The sequence below is a fragment of the Saccostrea cucullata genome, unplaced genomic scaffold (assembly GCF_032062105.1).
Source record: "Saccostrea cucullata isolate Sc308-1 unplaced genomic scaffold, CSIRO_AGI_Scuc_v1 ctg2252, whole genome shotgun sequence".
In the NCBI taxonomy this organism is placed as follows: Eukaryota; Metazoa; Mollusca; class Bivalvia; order Ostreida; family Ostreidae; genus Saccostrea; species Saccostrea cuccullata.
This window is the reverse complement of record NW_026923728.1, coordinates 101,846-127,316: the sequence shown is the minus strand read 5'-3', so window position 1 is coordinate 127,316 and position 25,471 is coordinate 101,846. Positions and strand designations below refer to the sequence as shown.

Below are 25,471 nucleotides of genomic sequence, written 5' to 3'. Positions count from 1 at the left end.
GTTTGTTATATCCCACACAAAAGTATACTAGTGCTAATTGTAAGGGGGACCGTTACAGATGTTCCCCAAACGCTCCCCAACTCCCTTTTGGTGCCATATTCCCTGTAATCTCTATTAGATAAGAAATACTTTATGGAATTTAGACTTAATCAAGGTCTTCCCAGAAAAATACAAAATATATTTTTAAAAAATAGGCATTGCACGCGTGTTCATGTGCATAACGACCATATTATCTTGTCTACACTATCTCAATTCTTAATATACTTGATATCAAAGCATTTAATCCAAAAGTATTAAAAAATTCACTCATTCGAGTGTATTTTTAATTTTACTCATTCAACGTGCACGCACGTGCAAGCACGTGCATGATGATTACACCTTCTTGTAGGAGTCCCTTATATTTATCTATGTTCTAAATCCCATCCTGTTTGGTAGAAAAACAAGGGAGTTATAGCCATTTGAAGTTTCAGCCAATCAGATTACAGCACACATGCATGCGCGTTATTTCATAAATTTTTATCTCTATCGTATTGAAGGATATCTAAATGAATGACTATATTTTAAAATTCCAAACATTTCGTCAAAAAACAAAGGAGATATAGCCATATAAAGTTTCAGCCAATCAGATTGCAGCACACGTGCATGCGCGTGATTTCATGATTTTTTTCTATATCATATATTAGGATATCTTAATGCATGACTATGTTTTAAATTTCAAAGCATTTCGTCAAAAAAACAAAGGAGATATAGCCATATAAAGTTTCAGCAAATCAGATTGAAGCACACGTGCATGCGCGTGATTTCATGATTTTTTTCTATATCATATTTTAGGATATCTTTATGCATGACAATGTTTTAAATTTCAAAGCATTTCGTCAAAAAACAAAGGAGATATAGCCATTTAAAGTTTCAGCCAATCAGATTGCAGCACGCGCGCATGCGCATGCTTTCATGAATTTTTTTATATATCATGCTGTAGATCTTCGTAATGAAGGACTATGTCCAAAATTTCAAAAGATTATGACAAGAAACAAGAAAGATATTGAGACTTTAGTTTCAGCCAATCAGAGCGAAGCGCACGTGCATGCACGTGAGATCTTGCTATTTTGACCATGCCATCTTGTCTATACTACTAATGTATCCTTACATTATGAGTTTCAAAAAAAATCATCAAGAAAAAGAAAAGTTACAGCAATATCCATTATATTGGTCATTTCACGTGTTGCACGTGCGCGCTCTTGCAAGCACGTGCGCGCAAAATGACCTTCGTTCGGCAAATCTACATAACATCCCTAGTGACCCTAAAAAATTTTTCCTAAGTCGGATGTGTAGTTTACAAGATCACTCGCGGACAAAATTTTCCCAGGAAGAAAAATAATAATAACTAGAGCAAAGCTCGTTGCAAAGCAACGAGTAGGTCTTCCGTCCTGTTGGACCGGAAGTAGCTTTCATTTTTAGCTAAAATGAGAAATAACGCCTAAAAATGGGTTGAATCATCTAAAGCTATGTTAATTTATGCAAAAATAAGCCATTTTTTGCTACTTCCGGTTTGACCGGAAGTGATGACGACGGACGGAAAATTAAATTTTATGCTCCCAGAGACATATGTTACACAAAAACTTGTCAAGAACGGCAAAAATACGCGTTTTCCGACCACTTCCGGTTTTACCGGAAGTGACAACGCCGGACGTATTTTGAAGACGCCAAACGATTAAGCTTGACATTTTGGACAACTTTGCTTCTTTGATGTATAACAAATTCTCGATACGTTTTGAGATATAAAGAAAAAACTTTTGGCCCCTCTAGGCCCTTAATTTTAGGGGCCAGTCCTTTTTACAAGATATCATTTGAAAGATCGTGGAATTCTTCACTTCTTTTGTTCTATATGTTTTTAAAAAATGTTTCCATGTAAAAAGATATTGTAGAAAACGTGTTAAAAATTTTGAAAATCGCGATAGGTCTATTTTCGGGCCATAGCGAGCGTTGGCGCTTCGTACTTCCGGTAGTTCTGATATACAAAAGGCACTTCTCCAAAGTTTGCTCTAGCATCCCTGAAAAATTCACAGTTCTATCTTCAATGGTTTTTGAGAACATTGCCGGACAAAGTGAACCTCTAAAAATGACAAAATCGCAGAAATCTCCGAACCGGAAGTGACGTCATCAAAATAAAAAAATATATACCTAGATTTTTTGATGTTCTATCATTCCTGAAAGTTTCATGAAAATCGATCGAGGCGTTTTCGAGAACTCGCGTGCACAAAATATGTAAGAAAAAAAATAATAAAAATTGTGGAAAAGAAACCTAAGAATAACAGAAAGGTCTTCCGCTGAAGACGGAAGACCTTAATAATAAGAAGCAGAGTAAAAACAATATGTTCCCCAACTTCGTTTGGGGAACATAATAAACGATGCATCGATCGTAATGTACTTGTCAATGTGACGTCATCTCGCAAAAATGACGCACTTTGTACACAGTGAGAGGCTGATCAATTAACATTTTGTACAATGAAAAATGTCTTGTTCAAAAATAAAATATTATTTTCAAATAGATAAAAGGCTGTTAACTTAGATCCGCTGTTTATTTTAGTATTTTATTGATGAAATGTCCGTACATTCTCCAGAAAAGTGATACTGTCGTGTGTTTGTATGGAGATTCATTGCAAAAGTAATGGGAGGGCGCTACTAATCGATTTATTGCAAGGGCATACCCTCAATGTATCTTGTCAAGTTTTTACACATAAACTCAAGAAACATTACGATATTTGAAAAGTGATGCAAACCTCATGAAATCTTGCAAATAAATTAATCATAGCGATATGTAATGTAGTTGACCAGCTAAATATTCAACCTGCTGTCCAACAAATTGAAATTTAGCAACTAAAAAGGGGATCTATTTTGGTTCGCAGCACTATTCAAAAACTACTTTTAGTGTTGAAAAGAAATATAAATTAAGCTAAGATTTTTAGCTTGGTTATGCCCTTACAATATATATTGGAATTTATAGATGACCTCTAAACTGCAAGTTAAATTGCTAAATCATGTGACGTCGACATGTCGTGACATGTCTAAATAAAAAAAAACTAAAGAATATATGTTATTTATTTTACCGTGTTTCTGTGTACAGGTTTGGCATGCTGAATATCATGGTGGCTTAATAAATCTCAATTAATAAATGTTAGCCATTGTTTAAATATAGATAAGAGGATGAATTTCTTAACTTGAAAAATGCTGCTGCCTTCTTTAAATCGAGATTGTGACTGAAAAAGGACATACATTACTTAGTAAAGGTCATATATACATGTACGTATTTCGACATGAGCATATTTACTTGAAATTTAAACAAATAAAATGCGAATTGTATTTAAGGCGAAATCACATTCAAGAAAGTACAAAGAATGCAGACACAAAAGGTAACTCAGATTTTTAATTTCAACTGGGATATTGAAATTTGTATATGACCTCCATTCAGTACACATACTACTGTATACAGGGAAATTTTCGCCCCCGTTTTATTTTAGCCCTTTTCGCTCTACCCTCTTTTGGGCGAATTTAAAACGGGGCGAATTGAAAGAGTACAGTTTATTTTTTTTTAAAACAAAACTAGGACTGGGCGAATTTAAAACATGGCAAATTGTTTGAAAGAGTGAAAGGGCGAAATTAAGACGGGGCGAAAATAATCCTGTATACAGAATGCATTTATCACGTGACTGTCCATTAATGGGACCGAATTTTAATAAGTGTTCTGTGAAACTGTGACAATCCGTGACAATCCAGAATTTTCTATAGCAAAACTGTATACCATACGGCATACGCAACACTGTTAAGACCTACTGTAAAAATCAATGGAAAATAAACGTGCACAAACGTTTTAAAACTGAATTTATTTTCATAAGGCCGTTTCATTATTACATAACTGAAATACTTTCTGAAATGGTATAGTATACCCCACTCTGTACTGAACTATCATATTTATCGGTTAGTTGGATTAATAAAAAAACATGTTATACATGTCCAAGATCTACTCATATGTCGATATCATTAAAAATCATCTAATGTCCGACACTTCTGCTTCGCTTCATACTTGGATATTTTACTTGAAAAAGACACAAGTGGTAATCTAACAACCAAGCTATATGATAAACGTGATGAATTTAACTTTTCTATCGTCAACTTCCCTTACTTATGCAGCAATATGCCTTCATCACCTGCATAAGGAGTATATATATCTCAGTTGATTCGATACGCAAGAGCATACTCTACGTATGAACAATTTCTTAAACCAGGTAAATTATTGACAAGCAAGTTGATGAAACAAGAATATTAACAGTCTCGTTTAAAGTCATAATTTCGTAAATTCTATGGTCGATACAATGACATTGTCAGCAAATACAATTTATCACTGAGTCATGTGCTGACTGTCGTTTTTCATACCAATTGTTAGTCTATTATTTATACATGGAATTGACGACGGATTTTTTCCGTTATTTACTGATCATGACGACGAGCACACAGCGGGTGTGACCGGTCGGCAGGGGATGCTCCCTCCTCCATGGCACCTGATCCCACCTCTGATGTTTCGGAGGCCCGTGTTTGCTCTGCTCTTATTTTGTATATTGTTTAATGGACGTTGGGATTGAATACTGTTCGTTATTTCCGTATCCTTCTCTAAAGTTCGGTGCAATTCAGGACAATTTGGATTTAATTTTCTTTTTCTTATTCTAAAGAAATTCGAGACTAGTTGACATGAAACGCAATTTTGTTACCTTGCCTTTATTGTAGTGAATTGGGGGCACTGTCAAGATATAGACCATTTTTTCGTGTTTTTATACACAATTACATACTAAAACTCTTCAATAAACAAAGAAATTTACAAATTAAAAAAAATACATGGTGAAATTCTTTGTTTTTAACATATATCATGCAATTTTCATTCTTCTTATAAAAAATGAAAAGAAAATTGGAGGTAGCCTTTATTGCAGTGAAAAGGGGGCATGTCAAAGAAATAACTTTCCGCAAATGGAAAAATGTTGACCTAGATGAATTATCAAAGGATATCAATCTTGAAATACCTGATACAAGTTTGCCTGTTGCTCAATTAGTTGACCATAATAACACCACATTACGAAACGCTGTGTAAAAACATGCTCCCCTATGTACGAAATCTGTTCTACTTCGACCAAACACCCAGTGGTTTCCCGAAGAACTCTGTGATGCAAAACGCGAGAGACGCAGAGCCGAAAGAGTTTGGCGTAGGACAGGACTAGAGGTTCATCGACAAAATTTTAGGGACATGTGTTCTACGACAGCCAGACTTGTCTATAAAACCAAACAAGACTATTTTTCTCAAAAGATTGAAGAATGCGGTAAGGACCACAAGCAACTATTCAAATTGTCGAAGTCACTGATGGGAAAACAACAGGAAAGTATTCTTCCATCGTCGACATCTAATAGAGAGTTGTCTAACGCATTCTCTGAATTCTTCATTAACAAAGTGGCCACAATTAGAGATGGTCTTAAAGAACTTACTACCTTTAACATGGAAAGAACTATGGATAAGGATATTCCTTTCGGCGGCGAGCCATTGCTGAACTTCAGACCCACAAGAAACGACGAAGTGAGAGCAATTCTAGGCAAAGCACCGACCAAAGCGTGTGAACTTGACCCACTCCCGACGTCGATTTTAAAAAAGAACTTGGATGCTATGGTTCCATTTATTACCAACATTATAAATATCTCATTCGACCAATCAGAAGTACCATCACTGTTCAAGGAGGCATTAGTAAGACCACTACAGAAGAAATCTGGACTCGATAAAGACGCCTATAAGAACTACCGTCCTGTCTCAAACCTCCCTTTTGTATCTAAAATTTTAGAAAAAGTTGTTGCCACACGCCTGGATGAACATCTTGACAAAAATGTTTTAAGGGACCCTTTGCAATCAGCTTACAGGCCACAACATTCTACGGAGACAGCACTTCTTCGAGTTAATCATGACATCATGGAGGCCCTTGATAATCAATCATCTGCTGTAATGGTACTCCTTGATCTCTCAGCTGCCTTTGATGTCATAGACCACACAATACTTTTCCAACGTTTAGAGACATCTTATGGCATTGGTGAAAAATCATTAGCATGGATAAAATCATACCTTACTAACAGGCAACAACGTGTTATCATTGGAACGGAAACGTCAGACCCTTGCCATCTTCAGTTTGGTGTCCCACAAGGATCCGTTCTGGGACCAAAACTTTATTGTCTTTCTTCTAAACCAATTGGAGAAATTTGTCGTCAGCACGGTTTCAAATATCATTGCTATGTCGATGACACCCAAGTGTACATGATAATAAAATCTCGTGAAAACTGGAACAACTATTTTAAACGACTTGAAAATTGCTTGCAGGACATAGGGACCTGGATGTCGATTAATCTTCTTAAATTAAACCAGGATAAAACCGAATTGATAATTTTTACAACGAAATTCCAATCCAAAAATGTGCCAGTCTTACAACTTAAAGTTGGAGAAAGTGTCATTAGAAGTGTAACGTCTGTACGTAATCTAGGCATCCACTTTGACAGATTTCTCACTATGGAAAAGCAAGTAGCGTCCATCATTAAAACGTGCAATTATCATCTCCGCAACATTGGGAGAATTAGGAGTTTCATTTCAACTGATGCGTGCAAGACTCTCGTGAACTCCTTAGTTACATCTCGACTGGACTACGGGAATAGTATACTGGTTGGCATAAACAAGAGTTCTGTGGAAAGGCTACAGAAAATCCAGAACAATGCAGCTCGACTTATTACAAGGAGACGAAAATACGATCACATCACTCCGATTCTCGCTGAATTGCATAGGTTGCCAGTCGAGTTCCGGCCAAAGTATAAAATCCTCGTTTTTACCTACCTTGCTGTGTATGGTTTTGCGCCCGAATACTTACAAGAACTTGTAACTGTCCGTCAAACTAACCGCACACTAAGATCTGACGGAAGTTTGCAGCTCAATTTACCAAGGGTGCGCACCGGGACGTATGGTGAAAGAAAATTTAGCTATTCTGCTGCCCATTTATGGAACAGTCTCCCGGTGCATATTCGTCAAGCCGAATCCATCCAGTGTTTTAAAAGAAAATTGAAAACTCATTTTTATAAATTAGCATTTGATTAACTTCTTAGATTGATCTTTCTATTGAATTTTTATTTGTTTTTCTTAACCATTATATTTTTAAGTCCTTGTGACTGTTTTTTTTTTTTAATTCTTATTCTATATCAAAACAAGACATTTTCAATTTAAGTCAAATTTTTATTTTTAAAGTAATATATGCAATGTTTTATGTACATTCTATTTAAAGCGCCTTAGGGTGATATTTTTTATTATATAGGGCGCTATAGAAATTTATATTATTATATTATTATTATTATATGTCATAATACAAAAATTGGCTTTATTCTGTCCAACTACGTATTTTATAGGTCATAATGGGTTTACCAAACACCAACAAACGACTGCAATACTGTATAAGTTTCTAAAAAATAAATAATTCTTACATTATGAAATGGTTTTCTCGCCATGCTTGATTTTTCTCTTAACACGCGACGCTGTTTTTCGTGGAAAAAGGGGTAGAAGGAGGAGGGGGGGGGGGTGAAGGCGACAAAATTACGATTTTTACTAACATCATGTAATATATAGAAAAATAAAATATTTTGGGGATGCAATTTTAATGATTTATAGACTTATTTTATTTTTTAAAACTGAAAATAATCCATGCATACATGTATTTAAGTCCGCATTAAAAAGAGTGTGTAAAACACTTCAACATGAAGAGAAAAGCTAAAATCGTTTACTTCTAGTTGCAGTGTTTGTTTGTTTAAACTCACAAATTGAAATAAAACAGGATAAAATTAATGAATCTGTACCAAAAAATTGGTCCATCAAAATTAATTAGGTTCCAAAGTTGTTTATTAATTTAAATATTTAAAAGAATAATAATAGAATTGCCAGCTTTCAATGCATAATCTATAGAGTACCAGGTATGCAAGATCAGTGAAACATATAGCGCAATTTGACGTCATTTTAATTGTGACGTTATTGTGTTCAATTGTGACAGCAGTCAAGGGTATTGTGACGTGCCTGAGTCGACGCTGTGTTAAAACGTATGCGCAGATCAAGTAGATCGGGCCTCGTTAAGAAAGGTTTAATCTGACAAGGATTACATATGTGAAATATGAAAACCATAGCCCTTACCTTTCAAAAGTTATGACCAAGGTTAAATTTTTTCATAAGTACGGAAATCTCCATGGTCAAGGTCAAAAGGTCAGAGTTTTTGGTATCCAATGAAAGGTCATGTCAAAAAAATAAGTATGAGAGTACTAGTATTTACAGTTTAAAAGTTATCGCCAAAGTAAAAATTTTACATTTTTGGGTAAAATGGGACAAACTCCAAGGTAAAGGTCAAAAGGTCAAATTTGAGGGTACCCAAAGTAAGTTCTTGTCGCCAGGAATACACATATTAAATATGAAAGTAATAGCTCCAATAAATGAAAAGTTCTGGTCAAGATTAAGGTTTTTGCAGACAAACAGACCGCCAGATAGACAGACAGACATACAGACGGACACGATAAAACTACATACCCCCGTATATTCGATTACGGGAACATAAAAAGAAATGGTCTTCAATTAACTTTTCATATTATGATACAGTATAAAAAATATGTTACAAAAATGAAAATGTTTGTTCTGATTTTCATATCAAATTCTCTGAAAAATATACTCAGAATTGAGTAAAAGGGTGGAGTAAAACAAGAATTACGAAATGTAATGAACACTGTTTGCTAAATCAAAAGGTTATGTTTACATGTATAGTTTTGCATTAGAATGTGTATTTTACACTAGCCAATAGCTTTACTGAGTATATTTTTAGGTTTTATACCCACCCAACCTCTTTACTTATGTAGGAAGCAACTTTTTATTTTTCTGTAAGGAGGGACTAAATAAGCTTAAAATAATCTACTATTCTACTTATTTTCAACTGTTACTTTGCCACAATACTTTCCAGTATATCCCCACCAAAATTTAAAGTATGCTTTAATCATAGCGAAGTAAAGTATGATTTGATAGTACTTGTGTGAAGGCTTAACTTTTGGACATAATGTGTAAAAGAATTATTAAAGTTCTCATGACGTGATATTATATTGACTGCTTTTTCTGTAGTTGTTTTAAGATTTGTTTCTGTCGTCTAATAACTTGCACTGTATTAATATATATGCAGTGTGTCTTAAGATTTAGGTCCTTAAGATCTATAAAACATACCAATGATATTTAATACACCAATAGCACTTCCATTTGATATCAACCGCTAGCATCGTGAAGTAAAATTTGAAGGAAAAAAAAACTTTAAAAAAAAGAAAATCATAGCAAAAATACTTCAATCTTATAAGTGAAAGCTTTTATTTACCATAATAAAATCCTGACACAATAATATTCCATAGCTTACTAATATTAACTATGATATATCATTAAAGTATGCCTCAAATCGAAAATATTCAGTGAACATGCTCTCTCAACAAACAATCTATAGTTAAGTTTATCAATATAACCAATATATATTCAACATTTAAATATATTTACATAAAGCTAATACAGGTAATATCATTTTATGTTGTTTATAGCTTTAGTTATTTGCTCTTGAAAACAAACACAAAGCTCCAAGCAGAATAAAGCTTTCTAAACAGACATTCTGTTTATTGAAGGTACTTGAACACAGATCTGAGGTTAATATTTTCTCTATAATATTACGACTTATATATTTTAATAGCCTTTCAGACAAAAAATTAATTCAAAATCTTTATTCATTTAAACGTTATTCAAACTTCAAATTTTTTGGCGGCTTTGATTGATACATCCTTGCACTTTCACAAATTTTAATTTTACTCTTAATACTTAAGAAAAAGTAACAATCTTGTTGAGTATAAATGAAAAATATTAGTACAATAATACAGAAAATTCAGAGTAAACATGTTCGAAAGCAAAAGAAACGTACAATATATTGTCAGTCCGTGGTTGCAGTTGTGGTGAGCAGATTTTGACGATTGAACGCACCCGGTGAATCGTAAGCATCAACAATAACAGAGCTCGTGCGCTTACATAAACTGCGTGTTTACATAAACTGTGTACAAAACACGAGTGTGATCGATTTGCAAAACTCTGTACACAAAACTTATTTTGGAATAACGATACCTGAGAAGGAGTTTTGCTTTCTAACATTTCTACTCTGAATGAAATTATTTTTCTGGATTTGTTTTAATATTTCTCCTTAATACACAACAAGATTGCCACTTTTGCGTAGAATAAAGAATAAAGTTAAAATTTGTGAAAGTGCAAGGATGTGCCAATCAAATCAGCAAAAAAATATGAAGTTTGAATAACTTTTTAATGAATTAAGATTTCTAATTAATTTTTGTGTGAAATGCTATTAGAATAGATAATTCGTGATATTATACAGAAAATATTACTTTCAAATCTGTGTCTAAATACCTGTGATTTTGTCTTTATGAATTGCAAAAGAAATATTTTACCTACATTTTTAATGGGTAAAAATCATCAATCAATAGCATGGATGTATAAATGGCATTAGCGTGGATCACACTGTGAATGAAATGCAGATTTTATAGATTGAAAACAATTCTGAAAAGTTATTTCACCTGCATCCCAAATCCAGTCAAATAATCATATTATTCAGACACAAAGAATAGGAGAAGGAGGAGAGATTACCCCCTATCCATTTTTTCAGAATGTATTTTTTTTAACAATTTCTAGTTTCAAAATGAAACTCATTTAATCACCCAATATTTTTTTCAAAACAGTATAGTAAAAACATCTCTACTTGAGTGGAAAAAAATGCACATAACACATTCAGGAACATAGAATCAAAGGTGGGGCGGAGTGTTATCCCCTTTCAAAATTCATGAATGTAAATTATTAATTTCTTACTTGAAAATGTTCATTGCAAGTCTGGTTGTTCTACCGAAAGGGGGGGGGGGGTTAAAAAGAATATGTATTTGCAACAATTTAAAATATCTTAATAATATAGTGATAGTTTGCATGTATAGAATGAAACATATAAAAAATATATTGCATCAGGGCCTCCTGTCATCCATTTCTATTTCCACTCACTCGTCCGAATGAAACCTTATTGATTCGAACAATTATTTGTTTGTACGCTATTTGTCTGCTACTTTTTTTTTCAACATTTTTTTTTTCTGAAACAACGTATCGATGGAGTCAGTAAAGAAAATAAATCATATTCGTAGATTTTATCTCCAGCGTGCGTTTATCCATTTACATGAACCATCTTTGATTTTCTAGGTTTGCTCCTTAATCAGAGAAATGAATATCAATTGATTGATTGTTAATTCCTGAAAACTTATTTGTCAATATTTCGGCATAGAGAAATGAGGAACTTTTTTACCTCTACGTGCTAAGAAGAATAAAGATCAAATCTATATTCGAACAAATGCATGAATTACTCGAAGGAAGAGCAATATACAGCATATTTTTCCCTTTCACCTGTTATAAACTTTGTATCACTTAAAGGGGTCATTTTTCAATGGGGGTCAATTTTTTATAGGACTAACATATAAAATAATGACCTCTAAGACTTTTTCTACAAAAAATGATTTTTTTTCTACGGATGGGGGTGTCATTTTTTGTCGTTGAAAAATGACCCCTGATCATTATTTGATGGGAGGTTATTATTCGTCTTTACACTTTTATTTTTATGACGTCCAACAACGTGATTGTTTTTCAATGTCTGCCTCTTCTACCTCGTACAATTATTTTGCTGAGATTCCCTGGAGCTGAGTTAAGATTTAATTCATATAATATTGCAAATGAATTTATACAATGAAAGAAATCCTCGCTTGATTGTGCCAGCATATTTTAATTTCTGAAGTTCAATATCTACAACACATGAACAACGTCATTTTTTGACATGATTGGTTTTTCACACCTTGGCTACAAACCAACATTTACTTTACATTTCGTTTCATACAGTCCATTTTATAATTAATAGGCAGTTACCTTGGTCGTTTCTCACACTCGAGTTACTATAAATGTTGTCAATTACAATGATACAACGTCAGAAGTTGCTAATCAACATTGTAACGTCGAAACATCGTCAATTAACATTATTTTCTTTTAATGTTAAATGTTTAAATAAGTAGACACTCCTCTTTTTTCTAGAGTAATTATGCTTAATTATTGACAGAACCTTAAATTGTGAAGATACCTTTTTAGAAAAGCAGATCACCCAGACAAAACACACTGTATTTTTAATTTTTATCTTTTTATCTTTTTTTGTGTTTTGTATTCCATTTAAAAAGAAATATCTGCCACTGTAAACCATGAATTTATGAGCAAAGTTATAATTACAGTTTATGCAATAATCGTTTCATGGCGATAATTTGAAAACATTTAACAGAGAGCTAATTTAAATGACCTTGACCTGTGATCTTCAAATAAATTTCTAGGTCAAATGTCAAAGAATTTATTGCAGTTGGTCCAGTGTCTTTGTACGACTTCTCGTTTAGAAAGTAAAATTCATTATTTGTAAATATCCGAAAACACCCAGGGTCCGCCGCTATAAAACATACTTAAGTCTGAGAATTTTCTCAAATCCAAAATTTTCAGACTCAGCGGCCGTCATAAAAAGTTGAGAAAAATAAAATTTCCTTAAACTCTTTCATTCTTAAATTCTCAGCTGAGTAGTTCTCAATAGTTGAGTTGAGAATATTTTTGAGATTTCTCAAAGTTTTATGACGGCGGACCCAGGAGTGATAACTTATAAAAAGGCTCGAGAAGTTATTTTGCAATGAAAAGATTGAAAAGTCCCCTCAAGTAGTCGGAAACATTAGTGAAGTTTCTCTATCCCTATGGTTTACGCTTTTGGAGGAGTAGAGATAATAAGCGTGCACTGCGGAAGGGCCTGGGTAAAAAGTTTAAAAGAGGTCATATGTCAAATACAGAGGGGGGGGGGGGGGCCCTTATCGGATTATTATTAACTTTTGATATCCAAAATCATGAACTATAAAGTTTTTCGATAAGTCTTGTGGTTTCAAAAGTCCTAGTGAGAAAATTTGCTTAACTTACCAAGTGTAGATCTGCAGTCTGAATTTTTCTCCTACAGCTTTTCCTCTGTGGTAGAAAAATGATGAAACATATGGAGAAAAGAAACAATTCAAGGTCTAAAATCTATTGAACTAGTTGCATAACATGAGGTTTCAAGCTCTTTACAAAATAAAAATGTTTTATATTGCCGCATTATAAATAAGACGTTTAAGGTTGCCCTAGAAAATGATGGATTTTAACAAACTTCATGCACCGATTACGCTGGCTTTTAATGTGTGTGACCTGAGTGTAAACAAGAGTGCGGGTAGACTAAATCCATCCGTTAGGTATAAGCTTAAAAATATTTAGGATATAAGATAGAATAACGAACAATTATATACCTTATCGTGAACAGAGAAACATGGAACACTGGAGATACTTAAGGTGAGATCAGGTACCCACGAGGAAGAAACATCACCTGCGACCAGTCAAACCTCTTGTGATTGAGTTTTTTGGTAAATGTTTTACTCCTGTTAAATTACAAATCTAAAAGAAATTCCAAAAATGTGACTTTAAAAAAGTATCCTTTTGAGCCTAATATTTATATCTAGATTATTACAGGATATTTTTTGTTTCATAACTTAATCTGAAAACAGACTCTTTTTAATTTATTTTTCATGTTTGATATTCATCTACTACACATAAGTTAAAAAAAAGTGCATTATAAATTTATCAATTGGTCTTCAAAAAAATGCCCTATCTGCTTTTTTTTTTATTGTACTGTTTATGAGAGTTGAACAATGCCACAGTCTATAAGACAAAAAAGATACTCACTATGCTTATTATGAAACATTGAATCATTAGATGTAAGTATATATAAAATAAAAAAGGTATTTATGTCTTCAAGTTCATTGAATATGCAAAAGCAAGTTTAGCGGATCTATTTCTAAAGAGAGGCTGATATCTAAAAATAAGCCGATGATATAAAGATATCAAGTTACATATACAAGGATATCAAGAATCTCCTTTAAAGTAAAAATTTTGCAAATTCTTTGATCAATAAAGAAAGCTCATTTGCAACTACAATTTACTGTTAAGGCTTACGTTAACAGATCTCTTTCATACAAATTGTTAGGCCAATATTTGCACATTGAATTATATACGTTTTTTTCTCATTACGCGATCATAACAAACCACAAAACAGGTGTGACCAGTCGACAGAGAATGCTCTCTCCTCCATGGCACCTGATCCCACCTTTGAATTCCAGATATCGTGTTTTATTTGCTCAAAAGCCTGTGTGGTCTTAACTTGCTAGAAAAAAAATTGTGTAAATAAAAGTTTCATAAAATCATGATATAAACCCCGTATACCTTAACCATGCATGTTCTAAAAGTACAGATGCGAATTTAAAATTCTCTTTTTGAAGTAAACTATGTAAAAGCGCTCTTTTAGAGATAAACTTAACAAACGTAGAAGACAAGGGTGTATGGTGATTTCTTGAATATCAACAGATACTCAGGGTCACTCGTTTTTCATCGTTTGAATTCAAAGTCAGCCCACCTTTGTCGACTGTTCTTAAGAAAACTGTAGTTGTACATTGAACAAAATAATGTCATATTAAAAGGAGAAGAGCCGACCGACTTAATTTAACAAAGACATGTTCAAAACAAACTTCTCGCTTATATTGTTATCACTTTGATTGACTTATTAAATGTTTTAATTCAACACGTGATGTCCACCTGCTAGTGTACTCGTGAAAATGGTATTCTTCAACCTGACCTCAATGTAAATCACTATGTTTGGTTGCCGTTTTTAGAATTTGGCAAATTAATTTCTTTTTTTAATTTTGCCTATTCACGCATGTAAAAAAAATCATAGTGACATGCATATAATATAATATGCCAAACATGTGTTCGAATTCTAGAGAGAGAGAGAAGGAGAGAAATGTCAACAAATACGCTGACCGATAGACCCGCCTCCTATTATTATTCATTCCGTGACCTAAAAACTACTCCGGATACATGTGAAAAATCGAAGACTACACAAATGTATCGGTGCTTCAATGTTCACTTATGATAACAAGGCATTGCTTTTGTGCAAATGCTCTACCTAAAATAACCCTGTATGCCTTGTTCTTTCAATTTGCTTGTAATATATTTTGGATTGACTTCATTTATAGTTTGGTAGAGTAGTAGCAAAAAGATCCAAAATAGGGTATTAAGGCCATCCATTCTTTGTATTATTTGATCGGACTTTTGCATTACTACTGCTTCTTTTCACTTCATTTAGTGCATTCTATTTATTTTGTTTCAGCAACTGGTCATTTCCAACCTCTTTCGTAACTAATTCAATGTAAATTTATTTTAGAAATATTATGATTACACAGGACCCATATTCACTTTTACTATTTAGGACTTCCAATTATTCTAATATACACGCAACACAAAAACCTTTAAGATTTTTTGTTGTACAAATATCAGTACTAGCTTATGGATTTGAAATTGTGCATGTATTTTTCTCATTTTGGACCGCAATATGTAATAAAAGGTAGGATGTAAAATACTACAACATTTTATTCTTTAATATTACCATATCCGATATGTACAGATAAATAATTTTCATGAAATCATGGGAAGGGTTTACATTCAGAGGGAACAAATCATTTAAACTAAGAGATGAATTATTCAATCTGAGATAACGGATTGTGTAATTTGAGGGAACAAATTGATAATCTGTGAGAATGAATTGGCAATTTGTTATAACAGATTGTCAATCCGAGAGAACGGATTGTATGAATCGAGAACTCTGTTTACTTTTATAAATTTTTAAAAATTCTATGTCCCTTCATGGCTTTCATAGATTGCATACCTGCATGACTGCCAGGGTTGTAAAAGGAAAGGAGACAATAGACTGCAATGTTACTTCAGGGCAAAATTCCTGGGGCAACGCTGTTCGTGAGCATGGGAGTGTTGATTAACCATCCAGTGAGTTTGACCACCCATGTATATGATGTACAATAATTGGAAAGTGTCTGAAAAATTGAGAAAATGGAAATTCTAACCACATACTTTATGCAGATTGGAAATAAACAGCAGTCTATAAAAACAGCTTGTTCCATATCTCGGCATTCATTCAAATACATGTAGATATTACGTGTTTAAATAATGTGTTTGTATGAATAATCAAGCATCATAAGTATTATGTGTTTCAAACACTTATTTTTCAAAATATAAATCAAATGTTTATAAACTTGTATGATTGCAATGTCATGAGAATGACACAAATGAAATTTGACTTTATTTTTTGAAATATTAGAAATACAGAAATTTTCAATACCAAAACAAAAATTTACCTGTTCATTTGTGCCTTTACATATTAATTGGCCTTCGTAGTTCATGGTGGGGTTAGCAAGTGGGTATTCACAGATGAAAGTATTGTTGCATAAGGTGCCAGCACCCTAAAAATTCAATGTGAACGTGGTACATGACATGTACACACTGGTACACACATATTGAAAACAACTATCCATTGTTATGGCAACTTTGATTTTACTTTGAACTTACGAGTGATTGTCAAAAGCATCAAAGTTCAAAAGAAACACAAAATTGGCTGAACAATACGAAATACGCACACTGAAATATGAAGATCTAGTACATGTGTACATTTAGTTTTCTTTTGAACGTTAACTAATTGCGTTTTAAAATTAATTCAGTCAATATACAGGTATTCTTACCTGCTAATACCAATTAGGCATGTCCGTATTATTTGATTCATTGATGCGATGATCTTCGTCGTGAAATAATACATGAAAATTGACGTTCAGATTTCGGATCATCATCATGTTGTTTGTTTACTGCTACCATGGCGGAAACACGTGGTTATTTCAATTCGTATCAACTCATACAGTGATGAGTCGTATTTATTCATAAATGCAAGTTTTTGTATTGTTAAATTTCGTGCCAATATAGATCTAATTAAATTGCAAATTAAGTATACAGTATAACAAGATACAACAATATTAAAATCTGATTTTTTTTTTGGTAAAGATCGACGTTTAGGGAATCTACAATTTTTCTCAACATTGTACATCACTACATGAAATTTACATCATTACATGTCCACGGATGAATAAATTAACATTTCATTTTTCACACAAAAGGCAGAACGATAGTATATATTTGTTTTTTTTAAATCTATTTTTTTGTATTATGCATTTATTTCAGTAAAAAATATATATTTAAATTGTCAAAAAAGTCTTGTAAAAGAATTTGTTGTTTCAAGAAAGACGCAACAATGTCGACCTTGACGTTACATGTAAGTATTGACCGATTTTTTCAAAAAAAACTATGCGAAGGTCACAAATTCAAATTATCGTAATCAAAAAAATACTGAGCGTAAGAAGGCCTGTAAGGGCTTGTTGTAAAGGAAATTTTCTCTACTTTTACCAGCTTTATTTTGTTTTCCCTATTTCAACACAGAAATAAACGTAAAACTGAGCTTTGTTTGAACATTACTAACAAAATCGAGAAAAAACATATATAAGTGCAAGAAAATTCTTGTTTTTAAAATATACTATAAAGTAATAACAATAATTTTTACATATTTTGAAAGCAGAGAAAATATGCTTTAAGAATATACCATACTTTCTTTATAAAGTTAATCAGGAAAAAAATGTCAATCGTCTGGAAAATCGGCAATTGCTTTGGAAAATTACGCCATTTTCAAAAAGTCACGTTTGTCTTTACAACGTAAAATCGATTAAATACCGACAATCAAAACATGATCTTTTTAGATATTTTAAAAGTAGAGAAAATTTCCAAAAAGATGATATATAGTTTATATGCCTTCATGCTACCATAAAATAGATACGGAGATCTTATTTTTGCGAAGTCGTGTTTTAACGCGCCACCGGTCAATTTGACCGGTACGGAAGTGAAGGGGTTAAGTGAGAAAAAAATAATGTGAAAACTGTCTAATCCGACACCTGAATAATCCGACACATTGTGAATTCCGACGTTAAATTTCTTTCCCATTTGAGTATTTTCCTTGTTTTTAACACTGTTCAATCCGACACCCTGTCCTTTTCGACACAAAATTTGTCTTCCAGTGCATGTCGGATTTGACAGGTTTCACTGTAATTAAATACTATTGAAATTACACCATCGCACCAAGTGTAGCCCATACAAATTTTGCTTTGATTTTATCCGAATTTGGCACGGTTCAAACTTCGATAGAAAGGATTTAACAACAAATAGTGGGAATAAATATCTCTCAGACATAACTCAGTTTATTCGATACGCAAGAACATGCTCTATTTATGAACATTTTCTTAAACGATGTTCTTGACAAACAAATTGTGTGCAAAAATATAAACAGTCAGTATTTTGTAAGTTCTATGATCGATTTAAATGACCTTGTCAGTAATTACAATCTATGTTTAATTCAAATACTGACTTTCATTTTGCATACCAATTGCTGGGCAATTTTCTGACCATGTCAAGGACCATTGCGGGTGTGACCGGTCGACAAGGGATGCTCACTTCTGCATGGCACCTGAACCCAACTCTGATGTTTTAGAGTTTCTTGTTGGGCCAGTGCCTGATTTGTTTTGTTTAAAAAATTTATACCTTGAAGTTGTTGCGATTTCCATATATTTCTTTTAACAAACCATTCCCACTTATTGGCCTAATCCATAAAAAGTTGACTTCACACAGATTGGTAAGGGTTTTGGAGAGTTGATTAATTTAAAAGAATTTCTATTGTTATACCTTTAGAAATTTGTTTCTATACAATTCTATACAAAAAAAGTCTAACATTTTTAATGTTTTGCTGAGCGGGCATAAAAAAATCGATGTTGGACCGCTGAGTGAGATGTTGGACCGCTCAGAGAGATGTTGGACCGCTTACGTCACAGAGTGGGCGGAGCTTAATCTCATTTTCATTCGCTGGTGTTAAACAGTGATAGATCTGATGTTACATCACGGAATTAAGTACAAAATACATGTAAATATAAAAAAAATAAAATAAAATGAAAGGTATAACAAAACATTTATTGACAGAGTTCTCGGGCAAAATGCGTTTGTCGAACCCTCGAACCAAACTGTCTGCCTTCGGCCTAACGGCCTCAGGCAGACAGTTTGGTTCTTGGGTCCGACAAAACGCATGTTGCCCTCGAACTCAGTCAATAAATGTATAATATTAACTGGATAGTATACAATAAAGCACCGGTCCAATTTGGGAAAAAAAATTGGGGGAAAAATAACTTGCAAAAAAGGCCAAATAGCAACTGTGAACAACGTCCATCTTTTTTCTGTCTTTTTTCTTTTTTTTTTACATTTTTAAAGCTTCCTTTCCCCAAACAATTCTATATTTTGGCCCCATTCAAATACAAAATATATATTTATTGATTGGACTAAACTTGAATCCACTAAATATGTAAAAGCTTTAAAAGTTTTTAAATTTCAACCCTCTTACATTAGGATATTTTTTTGCAAATGTATAGGATAAAAGCCTTCAAAAGTGCAGTCATGATGTGTCATGCAAATATTAAAGCATCCTCAAGACGTGCATTTTTCAATTTAAAGGGATGTATAAAATACACATTCATATTTCTGGCTGAAACATTCAATATCTGCGCAGCACAGTTAAGCTTACTAATGGAAATATCGGCGATTTTTTAAGATAAAAAATACATACTCTATTAGGATGGGCGAATCTTTTTAGGAATTCACTGATATAAAATAAATGTAATGTGGTTTAAATCTACATGTTGGGGACATTTAGATTTTTTTATTTAGACTTGTCATTTGATGTCGACGTCACATGACTTTGGCAATTATACTTGCAGTTTAGAGGTCATCTATAAATTTCAATATTGCAAGGGCATAACTAAGTTAAAAGTCTTAGTTTATTTTATGATCTTTTTCAACACTATATGCAGTTTGTGAAAAGTGCTGCGAACCTACATAGATTCCCTTTTTTAATTGGTAAAATTTAATTTGTTGGACGGCAGGTTAAATATTTTGCTGGTCAACTACATTAAATATAGCTATAATTAATTTATTTGCAAGATTTCAAGAGGTTCGCAGCAATTTTCAAATATCTTAATGCTTCTTGATTTTTAGTGTAAAATTTTAACAAGATACATTTAGGGTATGCCCTTGCAATAAATCGATTTATTAGAGCCCTTCCATTACTTTTTCAATGAATCTGCATACAAACACACGACAGTATCGCATGTCTGAAGAGTGCACGTACTGTTTTTAAATAAAATACTAAAATAGACATCGCATCCGAGTTAATGGCTTTTTATTTTACTGTAAATGATATTTTATTTGAGAACAAGACATTTTTCACTGTACAAAATGTGACTTGATCAGCCTCTCACTGTGAAAAATTTGCGTCATTTTTTCGAGATGACGTCACATTGACAAGAGCATTGCGACCGATGCATCGTTTATATACTGTTGAATGGGATTTAACAAATGACAAAACTGCATGTAATAGTACGTTTGTATGTAGTATACAGCTATCCAGCTGTTTGAAATAGCATATAATTTCATTTTGTGGTATTTTGAAGACCTTATATTATGCGTGACGTCATAGTAAACATTTCCCGTACAAATTAAGCCCCGCCTTCTTACTGTAATCTTAACTGTGCTGCGTGATGAAAATTTTTTTAAAAAAAAACAACAAACACATTTATTGAAATTTTTTACAAATATTTTTATCAATTGAATAACACAGAATACAATTCATGATTAATTTTCATGTTTATAATTTTTCATGATCATATTCAAAATGTAATATTTTCTTATTTTTCAAGACACTTTATTTTGAAAATCCGAAATAAAAATCAGTTCCAAATTGATGGGGATTGTCACAGCCTGAAAATAAAATTTAAATATGTGTCATTAGAAAGAAGAAAAAAATTATGATGACCAGACCACAAATTCAACCAGCGATTAGACCCGTAGAACTTCACTTATGTTTTTGAAAATTTTATTTAAAAAGAAAATAAGCCTGTTTAAAAGTTAATATAGAGTATATTATTTTGCCTTAATATTTTTTTGTACATTGTAAGCCAGACCCATGTGGTTTTAATCTTCTTCCTCTTTTTGTTTGAGATTCTGAGCTCCTTCTTCTCGAAGTTCTCTTTTATCCACACCTTAAAAAATATACTTAAAACTGTGACATTATTACATTGAATATGACCGTCTAAAAATACCAAAGTTCAAAATAAATAATTATGAAACAGCAGAATCTTATTGATCAACAGTCCACTATTATTGAGCAACAGTACAGTTATATTGAATTAACTTGGCGTCATTTTCTTTTACGTAATCAAATAGTTTATAATTTTACCTTTCAGAAAATATGTAGGTTGCTTTATGTAAAGGTGACTAGAAAATGTCAAAATATCTATTCGAAAGTTTTTAGTTGATTTTGCTGTAAAAACGCAAAATCTCTGGTAGTTAAAGGGTTAACATACTCGCTGGAAAGGGCTATAAAAAGGGAAAATTGAAAATATGCTAACTTGATATATAAATTCCAAAAAAAATGTATTTAATTTTGAGGCCGTTATTAGGTGTTTTACCTCCAACATTATGCCATGTTTCTGCAGCTAGTACATGTTTAAGCCCTAGCACGAAATGGTTCCAAAATCCTTATATACGTTAATGTATAATTATTAGAAGAAACAGCTTAAAATACAGTTTGGAGAAAACAATTTTATTGAAAAATGATTTCACCTTTGTAATGCAAACATTGATTTTCAAATTATATATCTGCGTTTTCATCTCTAATACGTCAATATAACAAAATAACACAGGTTGCCCCAAAATGACCCCCTTTAATTTTAACGAAAATATCCCACATGATTAGATAATGTTTCCATTGTATCAATGTGTAAAACAATTACATTGAGACGCTGTTTGACGAATTGAGGTATCCATTGACAAAGCAGGAAATCTGGAAAAATGTTTTCCTGTGGTTGGGATCGCTATTTACAATTGCTCCTGTTCATTCTAATGAGTTCCGTCTATGGATTAAGATTGTTTTCCTGTTATTGACATCACTGTTCACCCTTTACTATTACTCCTCTTCAATATAATGAATGATCCCAATTAATTGATTGTGATGTTTTGCCTACAGTCCAGACAAGGAAGTAATGGGGAGGTCTACGTAAGACTACCTCTATTACCGAAATACGGTACCTGTATTCTCTTTAGTATCCAAACCTGTGAAGGAGGTGACAGATGTCATTTACAATATAGTTTAGAGCCACCAGTGTGTAAACAAAATCAATTGAAAAAAAAAGTTGAATTTTGGCAGCCCTTTCAATTAGTAAACTTAAATCGGTATCTACTTCTACGGGTTTGAGTTATCTTGAATAAGGTTCTTATAAATTTATATGAGTAAAAATTTTTTTAAAAGTTTTTTAAATAACATTTATAAAAAAGTATTTGTGGAAATATTCACGATATCAAATCACATTGATATCGTGTGATACCGCTATAGTTGTGGATGTAATAATTTAGAACAACAGCACACTTAAATCACAAGGAAGGTAGTCTAATTGTTTAATGAGTGAAGCTGCTCTGTGTATTGTTCAGAAGTAAAACACAATGCGCCACTATTTCATGTTGCTTCATAATTAATTTTTACTTTCATAATAAAAACGATGCATAAACTTTCTTAAATATCTTATATAATTGTGATTTTTACATCAATTAATTAGGCTCAGGTTCTTCTGAACAAGGTTACACACTTAATCCCTGGGGATTCACTGCATACAGTAGAAAAAATTCTCTTATATAAAAATGGCATTTTATATATACCTATGTCTCACCCGATTAATAAAGCGTATTGATTTTGGCATAAAATATGAATCTGATGGGATAATCATTAGAATATCTATTCAGAATACGGAAAATATGTGGACTGACAGAATTACAGCCAGACAAGCCGATAGACGTAGTAAAAAGAAAACCAGTGAATTCTTATGGGAGCTATTTATTTTTATGAATTCCTTTAAAAAAATGGAAATGAATCTTAATTATTTTTCCAGAATGCATTGCAAATTTATTCTTCCTGAACCATTAGTAAAATTTAAAAATGTATTCAAATCACCATGCTTTGCTGTTTATTTACGTTTGAACCACATGTCGTTGTTTTTCATAATAACAATAACTTTATTAAGCAGATCTCTGCTATTTAATTATAATTAACAAAAGATCATCGGTTTAAAGAAGGAACATCAATGCAATGGGATATAGAAAATTAATACATAAGTAGAATAAACCCAACTTTATCATAAGAATATCTTAGAGAATGTCAAAGATCATATCACAAGTTGTTTGCAAATATTCCACATCGTGTTTTAAAATACCCCTAAATATTTGAAATGTTAGAAATGAAAACCTATTATCTTTAGTTAAAAAAGTTGACTGGAAATCGTACTTCAATATTCATATAACTAATTTCAGATGAAAATCAGATATCTACTCTCTTTTGTGGACTTCTTTGCCAGTGATTCGTTAATATACACCATAGGGAGACTCAATATCATATTTTGTCGGGTTTTGTTCATATTCAGGCAACGTTGTGATAAAATAATCAGGTTTATTAATAAGAAGTTGATTGATTTTATGTTGTTTTACATCCCATTCGGTAACTTTTCACTCATATTAAGAGGTCAGCATACTGTAGATTCCTAATAATACGCAAGAAATTAATTTTCGCGTAATTTCGCGAGAAGTATCCCTTGCGAAAAAATATTACTCGCTTTTATTTTTATGGTGCTGAAATCTAGGTAAATTCTGTGAATCAGCCGTTAAATTGCGAATTATAATTCTCGCGATTTGACGTTAAAGAGCCAGTTTGCGATAAAAAAGTAATCGCGAAAAATAAGGAATCTACAGAATACTGCTGAAGGGCTTCAAATTTTTACCCTTAACCAGAACTAAGGACAATTATGCAAGGAGAGATCTTTATCTTACCAACGCCTGTCGTAACACAGGGCCTCGGTTTTTGAAGTATCACCCAAATATTAAAGGACCAGCAATTTTCAAAGCACCGAGCGCAAGGCGAAGGAACAGTTGCTAACTATTTGTTTTACATGTAGGTAAGTCGCGGCCGAAATTCGAACTTAAACTTCCCAATTTCGGAACCAGCGCTTTACTAACTGATCTACCGTGAACGGTATATTAGATGGCAAGATGATGAAAATATTTCTATATATAGCATGTGTAAATGTTTTACCCGTTACTTTCAGTTGTCAGAGTTCGACAGTATGGCAATCACGTGGCCTTAACTATTGATGATATTGACAGAAGGTTTGATAAGGTCACGTGGGAAAGAAACGGTGAGAAAATAGGAACAAACAACCAGAAATTTCACATCCTTCTGGATCCTCCACACGTAGTCTCATTGATTATCCATGATGTCACAGTCAATGACAGCGCCACCTATCAGTGCATATTGAAGTCCGGAAGTACAATGGAGAAAAGTGAACTTTCTGTACTTGGTTGGTACAAAGCTTAATACTATTCGTTATTTCCATATCCTTTTTGTAGTGGTTTAAATGACGTCATATATAACAATACAATTTGTTCAAATAATGTTAATATCTAATTGCTGTGTTAACTTAGTGCTTATTTTCCCTCCTTTTAGAATTTTGTCCAATCAAATTAGTTGGACCCGCAGTCCAGATAAGGACAGAATTAACAAGAGCAGAAGTTCGATCACGGCTGACACATCACATCAACCCTACCTTTCAATAAATTGGCGAAGTCGGAACTACGTCAAGTATGACGTCATTATTAGCAGAGCTAAAACAACAAAAAATATCAATAAAGGTATGCTGTTCTTCCGTCCTTACTTATCACAGCAATTGAGGTATAATACATGTTTATTAAAAACCACTAAGGCGTATTATTCTAGACTAGATTGTTAACTTCCTTATATATATGTCACATACATTCCTCATATGTCTGATTAATGTGCTCCCTTATTAATAATACTTTTACACTTTTTAAAATAAATTGATTTAACGAGGCCCGATCTAGTTGAAAATTACGAAAACGGAATGTTAAAAAAATTTAATTATTGGAAATATACTTGTATGTTTTATGCTTAGAAAAATTAGAATGAAATTTTGTTACCTTGCCTTTATTGTAGTGAAATGGGGGCACTGTCAAGATATGGACCATTTTTTGTGTTTTTATACACAATTACATACTATAACTCTTCAATAAACAAAGAAATTTACAAAATAAAAAAAAATACATGATGAAATTGTTTGTTTTTCACATATATCATTCAATTTTCATTCCTCTTATAAAAAATGAAAAGAAAATTGGCGGTAGCCT

At 32.7% G+C, this 25,471-nt stretch overlaps 1 protein-coding gene across 3 annotated transcripts in view; it reads left to right on the top strand.

The window, feature by feature from the left end:
* Positions 1 to 24,934, top strand: part of LOC134264786 (uncharacterized) — a 112,503-nt gene extending 87,569 nt beyond the window's left edge. Inside the window, exons 2-3 of one of the 3 annotated variants that reach the window (XM_062747071.1) lie at positions 24,376 to 24,627; positions 24,774 to 24,934. In XM_062747071.1, coding sequence (XP_062603055.1) covers positions 24,376 to 24,627; positions 24,774 to 24,883 — 362 coding nt within the window. In that variant the 3' untranslated portion in view covers positions 24,884 to 24,934. Of the gene's footprint in view, positions 1 to 24,375; positions 24,632 to 24,773 lie in introns of all 3 variants that reach the window. The other 2 variants (XM_062747073.1, XM_062747072.1) reach the window with 2 other exon arrangements.
* Positions 24,935 to 25,471: the final 537 nt, after the last annotated feature.